Genomic DNA, 13,543 nt, shown 5'->3' on the forward strand with positions numbered 1-13,543 from the left:
GAAGCCATTAACCCGGCTTTATAACAAATAGAGAAAAGAACCGTGAGGGGCACGGGTCAGGAGAATGAAGGGGAGGTAGGGAGCATTTTCACAGAAACATTTTAATATGGAAGTTAATTCTAAAGCGCTTCAACCAGGGCTCCTCATACTTTTTTTTTTTTTTAATGAAACATGATTATAAAGGGACAGAGGACCAATTATAAAGGGACAGAGGACTGCAGTGGGGAAGCCAAGCCCTGACGTGAAGAAGTGGCGAGGATTGTGCTGGTGGACAGAGCACTGAATGGGGGCTTCCCGGCTGAGGGAGCTCATACACTACACCTGAAGTGGGCCATTTCCAACATCCAGCCCTTTTATTTTTATTGAAGTGTAGTTGACTTACAGTGTAGTGGCAATCTCTGCTGTACAGCAAAGTGACTCAGTTATACTCATATAGACATTCTTTTTTTAATATTCTTTTCCATTATGTTTATCACAGGATATTGAGTATAGTTCCCTGTCCTATAGATTAGGACCTTGTTGTTTATCCATTCTCAATGTAATAGTCTGCATCTACCAACCCCAAACCCCCAGACCATCCATCTCCCTCCCCGCTTCCCCCTTGGCAACCACAAGTTCATAGCGACACAGGCCTTCATCAGAAAACAAGAAAAATCTCAACTAAACAACCTAACCTAGCACCTAAAAGAATTAGAAAAAGAAGAACAAACAAAGTGTAGAGTCAGCAGAAGAAGGAAATAATAACGATCAGGGAGGAAATAAAATAGAGATTAAAAAAACAACAGAAAAAAATCAACAAAACCAAGAGCTGGTTCTTTGAAAAGGTAAACAAAATTGACATACCTCTGGCTAAGCTCACCAAGAAGAAAAGAAAGAGAACCCAAATAAAATAAGAAATGAAACAGGAGAAATCTCAACTGATACTGCAGAAATACAAAAAAACCATAAAAGAATACTATGAACAATTACATGCCAACAAATTTGACAACCTAGAAGAAATGGACAACTTTCTAGAAACATACAGCCCACCCTTTTTGAACGCACTCCCCTTCGCCGCGGGAACTTGGCTGTGGGCATCCCACGGAGCAGCCTGCTCCTCATTCGGTCGAGCAATTTCAGCAAACACAACCCCAGGCAAGCCTAAGGGAGTGGAGGGGCCACCAGGCAGGGCCGCCTTAGGAAGGGCGCTGTGGGCTCCTGCTTCTCCCTGGGGTCTACCCGGCAGGGAAAATGGTGTGGGCCCAAGGGAGCGCGTGGAAGGGACAGGAAAGGCGGTGACGGAACCCGGGGAACACGCGGGCAGGTGCGTGGGGGGCAGGAAAGGCGGTGATGGACGCAAAGGCCACACCCACAGCCGGCATCTGCGACGCGGAGAGGCCGTAGAGATGAGAGTTGCTTCACCGGGCGTCCGGCGGGAGGGGAAGCCCGCGCGGATTCGACGTGCGGCCCCGGAGCGGCGGGAGAGCCCGTGTAGACCCGGTCACGGGTACGCGGCGGTGGCGGGGATGGCGTGGGCGCGGCGCCGACTGCTCCCAGCGCGCGGAGACCAGAGACGGCCAAGCGGTGAGACGGGGGGCGCCGCTCCGGGTCGGGATGGAGGCGGGGGCGGGGTCAGGGCCGAAAGGAGACCCGGGAGGGGGGGCGGGGCGGGATGCTGGGCGGGACGGGACCGCGGGGCCCGGGCCGGGGTCGGCTGGGACGCGGGCCGCCAAGCAGGCCGCCGAGGGTGGGAGCGGCACGCCAGGGGCTCTCAGGGACAAGCCCGAGGGTAGCGGCGCGGCTGATTTCCGGGGACGGAGAGCCTCACGTCGGGGATGCCCTGCAGGGGTCGGACTCCACTCCCCCGGGCCTCCTGCTCGGCGCGTGGGACACCTGCGCCCGCCTCCGTCCTCGTCCCCCGAGGGGGCCTGAGCGCGAACACCACTTGACCCAGGACCTCCCGGCTGGCTGCCACCTGCGCCCCCGACCCCACCTGAGCGGCCAGGGACCGCGCCCCCCAGCAGAGGCTTCCAGAAGCTGCCGCGGGGGAGGGCGAGCTTCTGCTGTGCCCCGAAAACATCGGCAGGCATGGGGATTCCCGCGGGGGGGGGGCCGGGAAAAGCGGAAAGGAGGGGTGGCAGCAGGTAGGGGGACCAGTGAGGGCTGTCAGAGTGACGTCATGAGAACCGCGTGGCTCGGGGACCCCAGGGGATTCTGCGCTGGTGACTTCTGCAGGGTCTCGTCCCTCCCTTTTTTCACTCCGTATATCTTCGGTTCTCCAACAACTCCCCGAGGAAAAGTGTTCAAAACGTTGCGATTCCAAGCTTCAACCTGAGGCGACTCCTGGAAGCGCCCCGGGCCGGGTGGATGTCCGGAGGGCTGCGATCTGCACAGGAAAAAGGAAAAGAATAGCGGGTGCTGTGATCCCTGCGGGGGGGGTCCAGGCAGTATGCTCTTGGCTTGATAAGGGGTGATTGGGGTTCAGGAAAGGAGAAGGGCGGTCCTACACAGCTGAGAGCTGTGAACATGTTGCAGCTCAGTCCATCTCACCAGTCTCTGAGTTTCAGAAATATTTTCCGTGTCGTTCCATTTAGCGGTTTTGGACTATTACGTACATATGCTGTTGAGATTTTTTGTTTAGTTTTCTTTCCCGAAGGATTTACATGTTTTCTCTTTGGAATATCCTAGGACAGCTGTCATACAGTGTTTCTTTGGTAGTCCCTTACGTTACTTTTTTCTAAATCAAAACTGAAATGCAGCTAGATTTTCTCTTGATCGCTTATGATAGTGAGAGACAAAATGACCCATGAAGATGATAATATCAACCATTTGTGGGATGCCTCTCCTGCATCCAGCATTGTTCTAGGTTCCTTCTCTATTCTGTCCTCTGAGGTGTTGTGCCCCCCCCCCCCCGCCATTGGCTCACACCCCAGACCACCCAGCTGCTGACGGACAGAACTAGGACAACCGAGTCAGTCTGGTCCAGTTTCCATGCTCTTCCTCCTAAAGATTTCGGCCACTGAAGCCAACAAAAATAGTTTCATAAAGAGTGAAAACCAGCAACAAAGGAAAGGAACTTGGGCGTTGGGTTTTTGTTCTTGTTTCTCACACGTCTTGCGCTCCAGGTGGGGTACGTATAAGCAGAGAACTGATTCTCAGATGGCAGAAGGTCGAGGAGGGAGAGGCATGGCGTGTGGGTCCCACGGCCTCTGTGTGGTCAGTGCGTGCATGTGCATTTCCCCTCGACCCTCGAGGACCTGGTGACCTCGGTTTAGATACATCTTTATGAAAGGGGGCACGACGCTCCAGGAAGGCGGGAGCCCCGACTGCAGGGTCCCAGGTTCTAGCTGAGTGGCTGTGGACGACTGTCGTCCACCTTGCGCACTCCAGCTGCCTCACCCTACAAGGGGGGCGGCCGGGGATCTGGCCTTGAGCACAGGATTTCACACTGCTCAGGGGGGCTTACAGCATTACCCACGCCAAGGACTAGACAGTTAGATGCCCCTGTAAATTATAGTACTGGTGTATATTACACTTTTGGCCAGAACTTCTTTTCCAGTCTCCAGATGGACCCTCCCTTCAGCAAGTGGGCAACAGTCACTCCAGCCTCTCCTAGGAGCTCGTCACTCCCTTCTGTATCAATCACTCGAGTTCATGAAAATCGGATGCCTTTTCTCCCCACAAACGAGTCACCTGTGAAGCCTAACTTCCGCTTCAGTTTCTCACTGTCTCGCTGTGTCAACCACGGCAGCGTGATGATGCCGAAAACATATAGGAAACATCTTAAACCGTGGGATAAAAACACCCCCAATCACAATTACAGGGATCAAAACAGTCGAAAACTTTGGACTTTTCCCAATACCTTAAGTGTTTCAAAGTGGATTTCTGCAGCGAAGGGCGGGACCCAGCTCTTGGTTTCTGCAGGAAAAACCTTTCCCAATGAAAACTCCAAGGTCACCACGGATTATCTGCACAAACACATCTGGGGCCTTTAGGAGACTGTCGGAGAAACAGTCTGCAAGTAACAACTTGACAACAAAAACAAGACCTGTTCCAAGTGTCCAGATGCACCGCTCTGGACACACCCACTAGTCCTTCCTACGAGCAGTGGCTGTTCATAAAGAAACCCCGGGTACGGTCAGCGTGGGACCTTCACGTGTGCGTTACCATCTGGCCCATTCAGGTTGCAACCCAGAACACAGGGGAGCAGCCCAGAATGGTGAGGGAAGGGAGGTCAGAGGGGTGTCCTTACACTCTCGGTTCACCGTTCCCGGCTTCTTGTGGCCCCATTCAGACTCAGATGTCTACACCTTCTGCCAAGCCAGAGTCCACAGACCCTGGATGGCTCTTCCTCCCTACCTATTGCAGACCAGGAAGCTGCTGACGGAGTTCTGATTAGGAAGAGGGTTGAAAGTTTTCGCCCACGAGGTGCCTTCCCCAGCCTCAGGCTTCTTCCCTCGCCCTCCCTCTTCTTGCTCCAGGGCAGCCCAATGTCCCGCTTGTCATCACCCCTAGCATCCCTGGCTCCGGCGTCCCGACATCACCAGTGCCTCCCCACAGCACACTGCATGACCCCCTGCACAAGAGGCTTTACAGGTCACTGTATGTACTCAGCCCCTCTACCTTGCAGAGAGTTTTCCTTTGGTCCTGCTCCTGTCTGCAGGTGGGTCCTCCCTAGGACCCTGTGTTGCTGCTTCACTTTTTATAACTTTGCACTAAAAGGTGAGCTGCCTAAGACCCAGATCTTTGTCAGTTTTGTCCCCTGATGCATTTGGGGGGCTTAAATAGTGCGTGACATCTAGTAGATCCTTCATAAAACATTTGGCGAATTGAATTGGATTGAACTGAGACCTGTAACTCCGCAGAGCTGCTCTGTCTGGGTTTCTGGCCCCTCGAGAGGTGAACACTTCCTCCCGCAAGGTTGGAAGAGCTCTGAAGGGTCAGCCCTTCCACCCTCCTATGGCCTTACAGGATGTGTTCCAGGACATGAAGAGCCTTTGCTTTTCTCGTAGTTGATCAGCTGGCCAGGGTCCTGAACTTCGCTCCCAACTCAGCCGAGTCTCTGGCTTCCTCAAAGCCCTATAGGACCAAGTGCAACATGCATAAATAATGAAATGTCCGGGTGCCTACTAGCTGCAGGTTGTCTGCGCTGGTACATTCCATGCCTTAGCTCATTTAATCGCAGCAGCTCTGAAAATGGTGTTATTCTTACCATTTCACAGATTAAAAATAAAACCCAGAGGGACTTTCCTGGTGGTCCAGTGGTTAAGACTCCACACTCCCAATGCAGGGGGCCTGGGTTTGATCCCTGGTCAGGGAGCTAGATCCCGCATGCCGCAACTAAAGATCCCGTGTGCTGCAACTAAGACCCGGCGCAACCAAATAAATAAATTAATTTAAAAAACCCAAAACCCTGAGGTTTAAGGATATTAAATTAGTGGCTCCAAATCCATTAGTGCAGTGTGGGACACTGGTGGAAACCCAGGTCTGTCTGACTCCAAATCCAGCATCTCTGGCCCTTTCATTTCTAAAGGGTCTGCTCAGTATTTTAGTCAGACAGCTTAAAGCAGCCATCCTCAAACTTTTTCATCTCAGGACCCCTCTGTACACTTAAAAGTGACTGAAGACCCAGAAGAGTTTTTTTTCTGTAGGTTATGCATTTGAAATTAAAAGTGAGAACATTTAAAAATACGTGTTAACTGATTTAAAAATAACACTAGAGTATTTCATGTTAACATAAATGTTTTTATGAAAAATAATTTTACTTCCCAAACAAAATATCTAGTGAAAAGAGTGGCATTGTTTTACACTTTTGCAAATCTCTTTAATGTCCTTAGCAGAAGACAGCTGGGTTCTCATAGCGCCTTTTGTATTCAGTCTGTTGCAATATGTTGTTTTGGTTGAAGGACTGGCAAAACTCTGGCCTCACATAGGTATGTAGTCGGAACAGTGTGGAGTATCTTAATATCCTTCTCACATAATTGTGGACATCCTTCTTTGATACTATGCCAAAATCCAACAAATGGTAGTTTCTTAAAGATGAATTGCAACGTAGAATCTGAAAATGAATGTTTCTTACTCTGTTACATGAAAATGTACTGGTCTATTTGGCACTTGGAATGGGTCTTTTGCCCTTGCATGATTTTGTATCATTCTGCATCCATCATTTGGAAAATACTGGTTCACTGAGTCATGCAGACCTTCTCAGTATACGGTGGAAAGCCCCACCATACACTCCTGGGAGGATGAGAATGGAAAAGGCAATTAATGTTATAGTGTATACGTTTTGACCTTGCAAATTCCCTGAACGGTCTCATGGATCCTCCAGGGGTCCCCTGACCATACTTTGAGAACTGCTGGTCTGTAGTATAAATTGAATGGTCATTGACCACAAAGCCCTGTGAGAGGACACAAAAGAAATAAAAAATTAAATCCAATGATCCTAACACTTAAAAAGAAAAGTATGTTTAATTCAGTATGTGAAATTAAGGAAAGGCAAAAAAAAAAAAAAAAAAAAAAAGTCAGTGAGCACTTAAAAGCAGTAAGAAAAACCAAACATTCTGGGTCTCATTCTCTGTTTGTGTACATATGCGTGAGTAATGATGACCAATCCATGCAGCTACTCATGACCGCAAGTCACACCCATGCCATGGCTCCTAGACCAGCCTCCTGTGAGCGGAGCGGAGCTGGAGAGTCTGGGATGACGAGAAGCATGTGGGGAAGAGAGGCAGCAGCGAGGAAGAGAGGCTTGGTGGAGGCCTTGAAGGAAGAGCAGGATACAGTGTAGTGGGGGAGTGTGTCCAGGTTGAGACAGGACCACAAACTGTTCCCTCCAATCTCCCTGAAGAAAGGTGAACACAGCTTGCAGTGTGGGCAGCCAGTCAGAGCCAAGGGCAGGCTTCAGAGGGGGCCACTCTGGGTCTGAAATGGCACTGGACCAGGGTGGCTTGCATGTGCTGCGTTGGCCAGACTGAGCTGTAAATGTGCTTCTATGGCACCGTCCAGCTCTGTCATCTCTCCCCTACAATAAACCTACCTCATTGAAGTATGCTTTATATGCGTAATATACACACATGGCTCTATAACTTCCACCCAAATAAAGAACTTATCCATCGCACCAATAAGTTTTCCCCGTGCCCTTTCCTATTGAATATCTTTCCACCCCTGTGCTCAGAGGAAACCACTATTCTATCTTTGTTCACCACAGATTAGTTTTATCCACTCTTGAACTTCATCTAAATGTAATCAATCATTCAGTAGGTATGCATATTGTTTTTGAGAGTTATCCATGTTGTTGCACTTATCAGCAGTGCATTCTTTCTTTTTTTTTTTAAATCAGTGAGTATTTCACCCTAAGTATACCACAATTTGTTTATCTGTTTTCCTGTTGATGGACTTTTGGGTTGTATCTGGGTTTTGACTATAATCTTCTGTGGATACTGTGAACACAAATGCATGCAGTTTGTTTTCTAGGGGATAGCCTTGGGATAGAGTTGCTGCGTTGTATGCTAAGTGTATGTTTAACTTTATTGGAAACAACAGCAGAATACACATTCTTCTCAAGCTCACATGGAATGGTCACCAAGATAGAACACATTCTGGACCATAAAACACACTTTAACAAAGATAAAGTAATAGAAATTGTACAACATCTGTTGTCAGACTACGATGGAATTAAACTAAAAATAACAGAAAGATATCTGGAAAATCCAAAAATACATGGAGATTAAACAACACACTTCTAAATAACACATGGGTCAAAGGAGAATTCTCAGGAGAAATTTTAAAATATTTTGAACCAAATGAAAATGAAGACACAACTTATCAAAATTTGTGGAATGCAGCCAAAGCAGTACTTAGACAACATTTATAACATTGAATGCATGTATTAGAAAAGAAGAAAGATCTAAAGTTAATAATCTAAGTTTCTACCTTAGGAAACTAGAAAATGAAAAGCAAATCAAATCCAAAGTAAGTACAAGAAAAGAAATAATAAGAGAGCAGTAAAATAGAAAATAGGAAATCAATTAAACCAAAAACTAGTTCTTTGAAAAGATCAATAAGATAAGCCTCTTGATAAGCCTCTAATCAGACTAAGATAAAACAAGAGAGAACATAAATTACCAATATCAGAAATTAAATTGAAACCATCAGTACAGATCGTATGGACATTAAAAGGATAATAAAGGAATACTGTGAACAACTTCTATGCCCACAAATTTCATACTCTAGATGAAATGGACGAATTCCTTAAAAGACACAATTTACCAAAACTCACACCAGAAGAAATAGCCAATTTGAATCAGCCTATATTCATTAAAGAAATTGAATCAATAATTAATAACCTTCCAAAACAGAAAGTACCGGGCCCAAATGGGTTCACTGGTGAATTCTGACAAACATTTAAGGAAGAAATTATAATAATTCTCTACAATCTCTTTCAGAATACAGAGGGAATACTTCCAACTCATTCTGGGAGGCTAACATTACCCTATTATCAAAACCAGATAAAGACATTACTAGAAAAGAAAACTATAGACCAATATCTCTCATGAACATAAATGCAAAATTTCTCAACAAAATATTAGCAAATAAAATCCAACAATGTATAAAAAGAATTTTACACCACAACCAAGCAGGCTTTATCTTAGCTATGCAGGAGTGAATCAATATTCAAAAATCAATTAATGTAATCCATCACATGAACGGGCTGAAAAAGACAAATCACATGATTGTATTAATAGATGCAGAAAAAGCATTTGACAAAGTCCACCACACCCACAACACAGAGTTCATGATTAAAACTCTCAGGAAACTAGAAATAGAGAGGAGCTGCCTCAACTTGATAAAGAATATCTACAAAAAAACCTACAGCTAACATCGTATTTAATGGTGAGAAACTCGAGGCTTTCCCACGGAGATCAGGTACAAGGCAAGGATGTCCCCTCTCACTACTCCAGTACTGGACATTCTATCTATTCAATAAGACTAATAAGCAAAAGAAAGAAAAGGTATACACATTGGGGAGGAAGAACTAAAACTGTCTTTGTTCACAGATGACATGATCATCTATGTAGAAAATCCAGAAGAATCAACAAAAAAACTTTTGGAGCTAAGTGATTATAGCAAGGTTGCAGGATACAAAGTTTATCAATTTGACATAAAAATCCATCTTTTTTTATATATCAGCAATGAACAAGTGGAATTGGAAATTAAGAACACAATACCTTTTAATTAGCACCCCCCAAAATGAAATACTTAGGTATAAATCTAACAAAAGGTGTACAAAATCTATATGAGGAAAACTACAGAACTCTGATGAACAAAATCAAAGAAAAACTGAATAAATGGAGAGATATTCTATGTTTGCAGACAGACTCAATATTTTGAAGATGTCAGTTCTTCCCAACTTGATCTATAGATTCAATGCCAACCCAATCAAAGCCCTTATTTTGTGCATGTTGGCAAACTGATTGTAAAGTTTATTTGTAGAGGCAAAAGACCCAGAATAGCCAACACAATACTGAAGGAAAAGAACAAAGTCAGAAGACTGTCGCTACCCGACTCCAATACTTACTGTAAAGCTACAATAATCAAGGCAGTGTGATATTGGTGAAAGAAAAGGCAAATAGATCAAGGGAACAGAATAGAGAGCTCAGAAATAGACCTGCGTAAGTATAGTTAACTGATCTTTGACAAAGGAGCAAAGGCAATACAGTGGAACAAAGATAGTCTCTTTAACAAATGGTGTTGAAACAACTGGACATTCACGTGCAAAAAATGAATCCAGACACAAATCTTATACCCTTTACAAAAATTAACTCAAAACTATAAAACTCCTAGAAGTTGGCATGGGAGAAAACCTACATGGCCTTGGGTATGGTGATGCCTTTTTTAGATGCAATGCCAAAGGTACCTTCCATGAAAGAAATCACTGATAAGCTGGACTTATTAAAATTGGATACTACTACCCTGAAAAAGACAATGTCTAGAGAATTGTAAGACAAACTGCAGACCTTTAGCAATCTGGTGAGGGACTGTTATCCAAAATATACAAAGAACTCAAAACTCAACAACAAGAATACAGACAACCTGTTAAAGTGGGCCAAAGACCTTACCAGACACCTCACCAAAGAAGATATACAGATGACAAATAAGCATAGGAAAAGATGCTGCACATCATATGTCATCAGGGAAATGCAAATTAAAACAAAAATAAGATACCAAAACACACTTATTTGAATGGCCAAAATCTTGAACACTGACAACACCAAATGCTGACAAGGATGTGGAGTAACAGGAACTCTCATGCATTGCTGGTGGGAATGCAAAATGGTCCAGCCACTTTGGAAAATAGTTTGGCAGGTTCTTACAAAACTAAACATATGCTAACCGTACAGTCTAGCATTTGTACTCCTTTGTACTTACCCAAAGGACTTGAAAATTTATGTTCATACGAAAACCTGCACCCAGATGTTTACAGCAGCTTTATTAATAATTGCCCAAACTTGGAAGTAACCAAGATTTCCTTTAGTACGTGAGTGGATAAAGAAACTAGTATGTTTAGACAATGGAATATTTCAGTGCTAAAAGGAAGTGAGCTATTAAGTCATAACAAATACGGAGGGACCTTAAATGTATAGTACTAAGTGACAAAAGCCAATCTGAGAAGACTATACACTGTATGGTTCCAACTACATGACATTCTGGAAAAGACAAAACTATGGAGACAATAAAAAATCAGTGGTTGCCAGGGAGTGGGATGGAAGGATGACTAGGCAGGGCAGATGGGGTTTTAAGGCAGGGAAATTACTCTGTATGAGTCCATAATGATGAATATATGCCATTATACATTTGTGCAAACGTGTGCAAAACCGAGAGTGAGGTCTAATGTAAACTAGACTTTTGGTGTTTATGATGTGTCGGTTCATTGTAATGATGTGTAGGTTCATCAGTTCTAACAAATATACGCTCTGGTGGGGATGTTGATAGTGCAGGACAGGAGATATATAGGAAAGTCTGTATCTTCCCCTCAATTTTGCTGTGAACCTAAAATGGCTCTAAAATTTTTGTGTTAATTAAAAAAAAAAAGACATCTAGTATGTGTAGGTCCCAAGACTTCAAGGTGTGGTTGAGACCATCCTCTGCTCCGAATGCCTTTCATTTGTAACCCTTGTTGGAAGAAGGAAACCAAGATTGGTGAGGTTGGTCTTTATTACCTTTAATTGGATGATTCCTTCCCTGTTTCTGATCTTCCCCCTTCCTAGGGTCCTGTAGATTCTCCTGTTTCCTGGGCTCTGCCCCTTGAGCAGCCTTCTGGCCCCTCATCTCAGATCAGCTTCATAACCCCACTCCCCTCGCAGGGTGCTGCCCCCTCCTGACTTCCCGTCTCTTACCGTGGAATCAGTGGTTTGCACGTTATCCATGTGTTCACCAGAGACCTGTGAAGAAGCCCCTCTGTGTCAGGCTCTGTTCCAGGCGCTGGGGTCCCAGAGATGTTCACAGTGAGGCCCTGCCTTGGTGGAGCTTATATCCTGCTGAAGGAGACAGACAGTAAACAGCCCCCCAAACAAGGAAAAGAGTTTGGATGGGGAAAAGAGCAGTGAAGAAGGGCCATGGGGAGTGACGGGTGGGTCCAGGGAAGCCCTCTCGGAGGAGCCCCCTTTGTGTGCAGATGTGACCGTCAGGAAGGAGACATTGATAGCCTCAATCACCGGTCTCAAGGGTAGTCTGAGGGCCTTTTGATGTCCTCTTCTCCGTATCTTTTACATCTCCTGCTTGTTTTCCTCTTTCACTGTACCGTCCTTCTAACACCCCAGCATCCTGGGGCTCTCCACCAGTCTGAACTCACCATCTCACTGTGCCCCCAGGGATGCGCCCCCCCAGCCCTGTGGAAGCGTACCAGGAAGCCACATTTTACCCAAGGGCACTTGTTAACCCCCCGAGTTAGAGCTAAGGAGTCTGACAGTAGACTCTCCACACTAAGTAATCGGGAGCCCAACTCCATTGACGTAGACGTTAACCTCAAGTGAACAGCTTGTGTTGAGTTATATCCTATTTGGAATTGACTGGGTTGTCCAGGGATTTTCAAGCCTTGAATATATACAATTTTAAAAGATGGTCCCGGTGTGGTAATGACTCAGACCCCTAGCAAAAGCAAACACAAATCTTTTCTGGAGAAAATTATTTTCACTAGCCTCAAGACAGTCCTCTATATAGTTTTTAAAATGCACTCTCCAGTGCACACCCAGGAAAACAGCTTCCAAGCATTTCAGACAAATCAGGATCACCAGAGGTAGGCTGTTTACTAGGTAGGCTGATTATGAGTAATGAACTAAAAGCAGTCTTTGAGATGCCTTCAGGAAACAGAATTTTATAAAAAGTCATTAACAGCTTTGAAAAAGAACCCAATAGAATTTCTAGAAATAAAAAAATACACAGTAACAACAGCAAAAAACTCAAGGGACAGGTTTAGCAGCAGATTCCATAGAGCTGAACACATAATTAGTGAACTGGAGGGAAAGTCAGAAAAAGCTACACACGGAGCAAATAAAGACAAAGGGTGAGTGACGTTAGGGAGACCCGGTGATAAGGTCTCACAGCTGCGGAAGGAGAAGAGGGGAAGTTCGTTTCCAAAAATTTCTGGACATTTCAATGCATTTAATCTCCAGCTGTATGATAAATAAGAAAAAACAGAATTGACTTCATTGTAAAGACGTTAAATCTAATTATGTAAAAAAAATATTTTTAAGTCTTAGCATTTTATGTGCTACAGCTTTTTGAGATGGAGAATTAAACTTAGGAAGCAAGGTTATTCACAGACACAAGTAGATGGAACTTAGGGACCATGACTATTAAAGTACTATGATTAGAGGCCCTGGAGTTGTCCTGTTGCTGTGATTTAAGCGAGCAGATAAACTCACAGAGGGAGTAAGTGTGGAGTCACTTGGAATCCTGGAGAATCCTCGCTCACTAACTGATGAACTTTGTGACATTTGATGTTTCGCTTTGCCATTGGCAAAATGGTTCAGATGTCTTCCCTTTAGCCTATTGTGCGGTTGAAAAAGATTTCTCAGTGAAACGTCCGGAACAGAGCATGTCCTGTGGTGGGGGGCTCCATGGCTGGAGGGTGGTAACTGTCACAAACAGTCAGCTGAGTTCAAAGTGCATGTGGAAAGTAAACATGAACTTATTTACAAAACAGAAACAGACTCAACAGACTTAGAGAACAGACTTATGGTTACCAGGGGGGAAGGTGGGGTGGAGGAGGGATAGATTGGGAGTTTGGGATTGACATGTACACACTGCTATATTTAAAATAGATAACCAACAAGGACCTACTGTATAGTACAGGGAACTCTGCTCAGTACTCTGTAATAACCTAACTGGGGAAAAAAAATTGAAAAAGAATAGATACATGTATATGGATAACTGAATCACTTTGCTGTACACCTGAAACTAACACAACATTGCTAATTAGTATACTAATTACTAATATACTCCAATATAAACTAAAAAATTTTTTTAAATATTAAAAAAAAAGTTCATGTGGAAAGTAAACATG

The 13,543-nt window shown here is 44.7% G+C and overlaps 1 protein-coding gene across 1 annotated transcript in view; it reads left to right on the top strand.

Moving 5' to 3' along the window:
• The first annotated feature begins 1,385 nt into the window (after window positions 1-1,385).
• The window catches only part of FAM3B (FAM3 metabolism regulating signaling molecule B), a 53,642-nt gene continuing 41,484 nt past the window's right edge, over window positions 1,386-13,543 (top strand). Inside the window, exon 1 of the mRNA XM_068545704.1 lies at window positions 1,386-1,587. Coding sequence (XP_068401805.1) covers window positions 1,386-1,587 — 202 coding nt within the window. The remainder of the gene's footprint in view (window positions 1,588-13,543) is intronic.

This window comes from Eschrichtius robustus, chromosome 6, assembly GCF_028021215.1.
Source record: "Eschrichtius robustus isolate mEscRob2 chromosome 6, mEscRob2.pri, whole genome shotgun sequence".
Taxonomy (NCBI): domain Eukaryota; kingdom Metazoa; phylum Chordata; class Mammalia; order Artiodactyla; family Eschrichtiidae; genus Eschrichtius; species Eschrichtius robustus.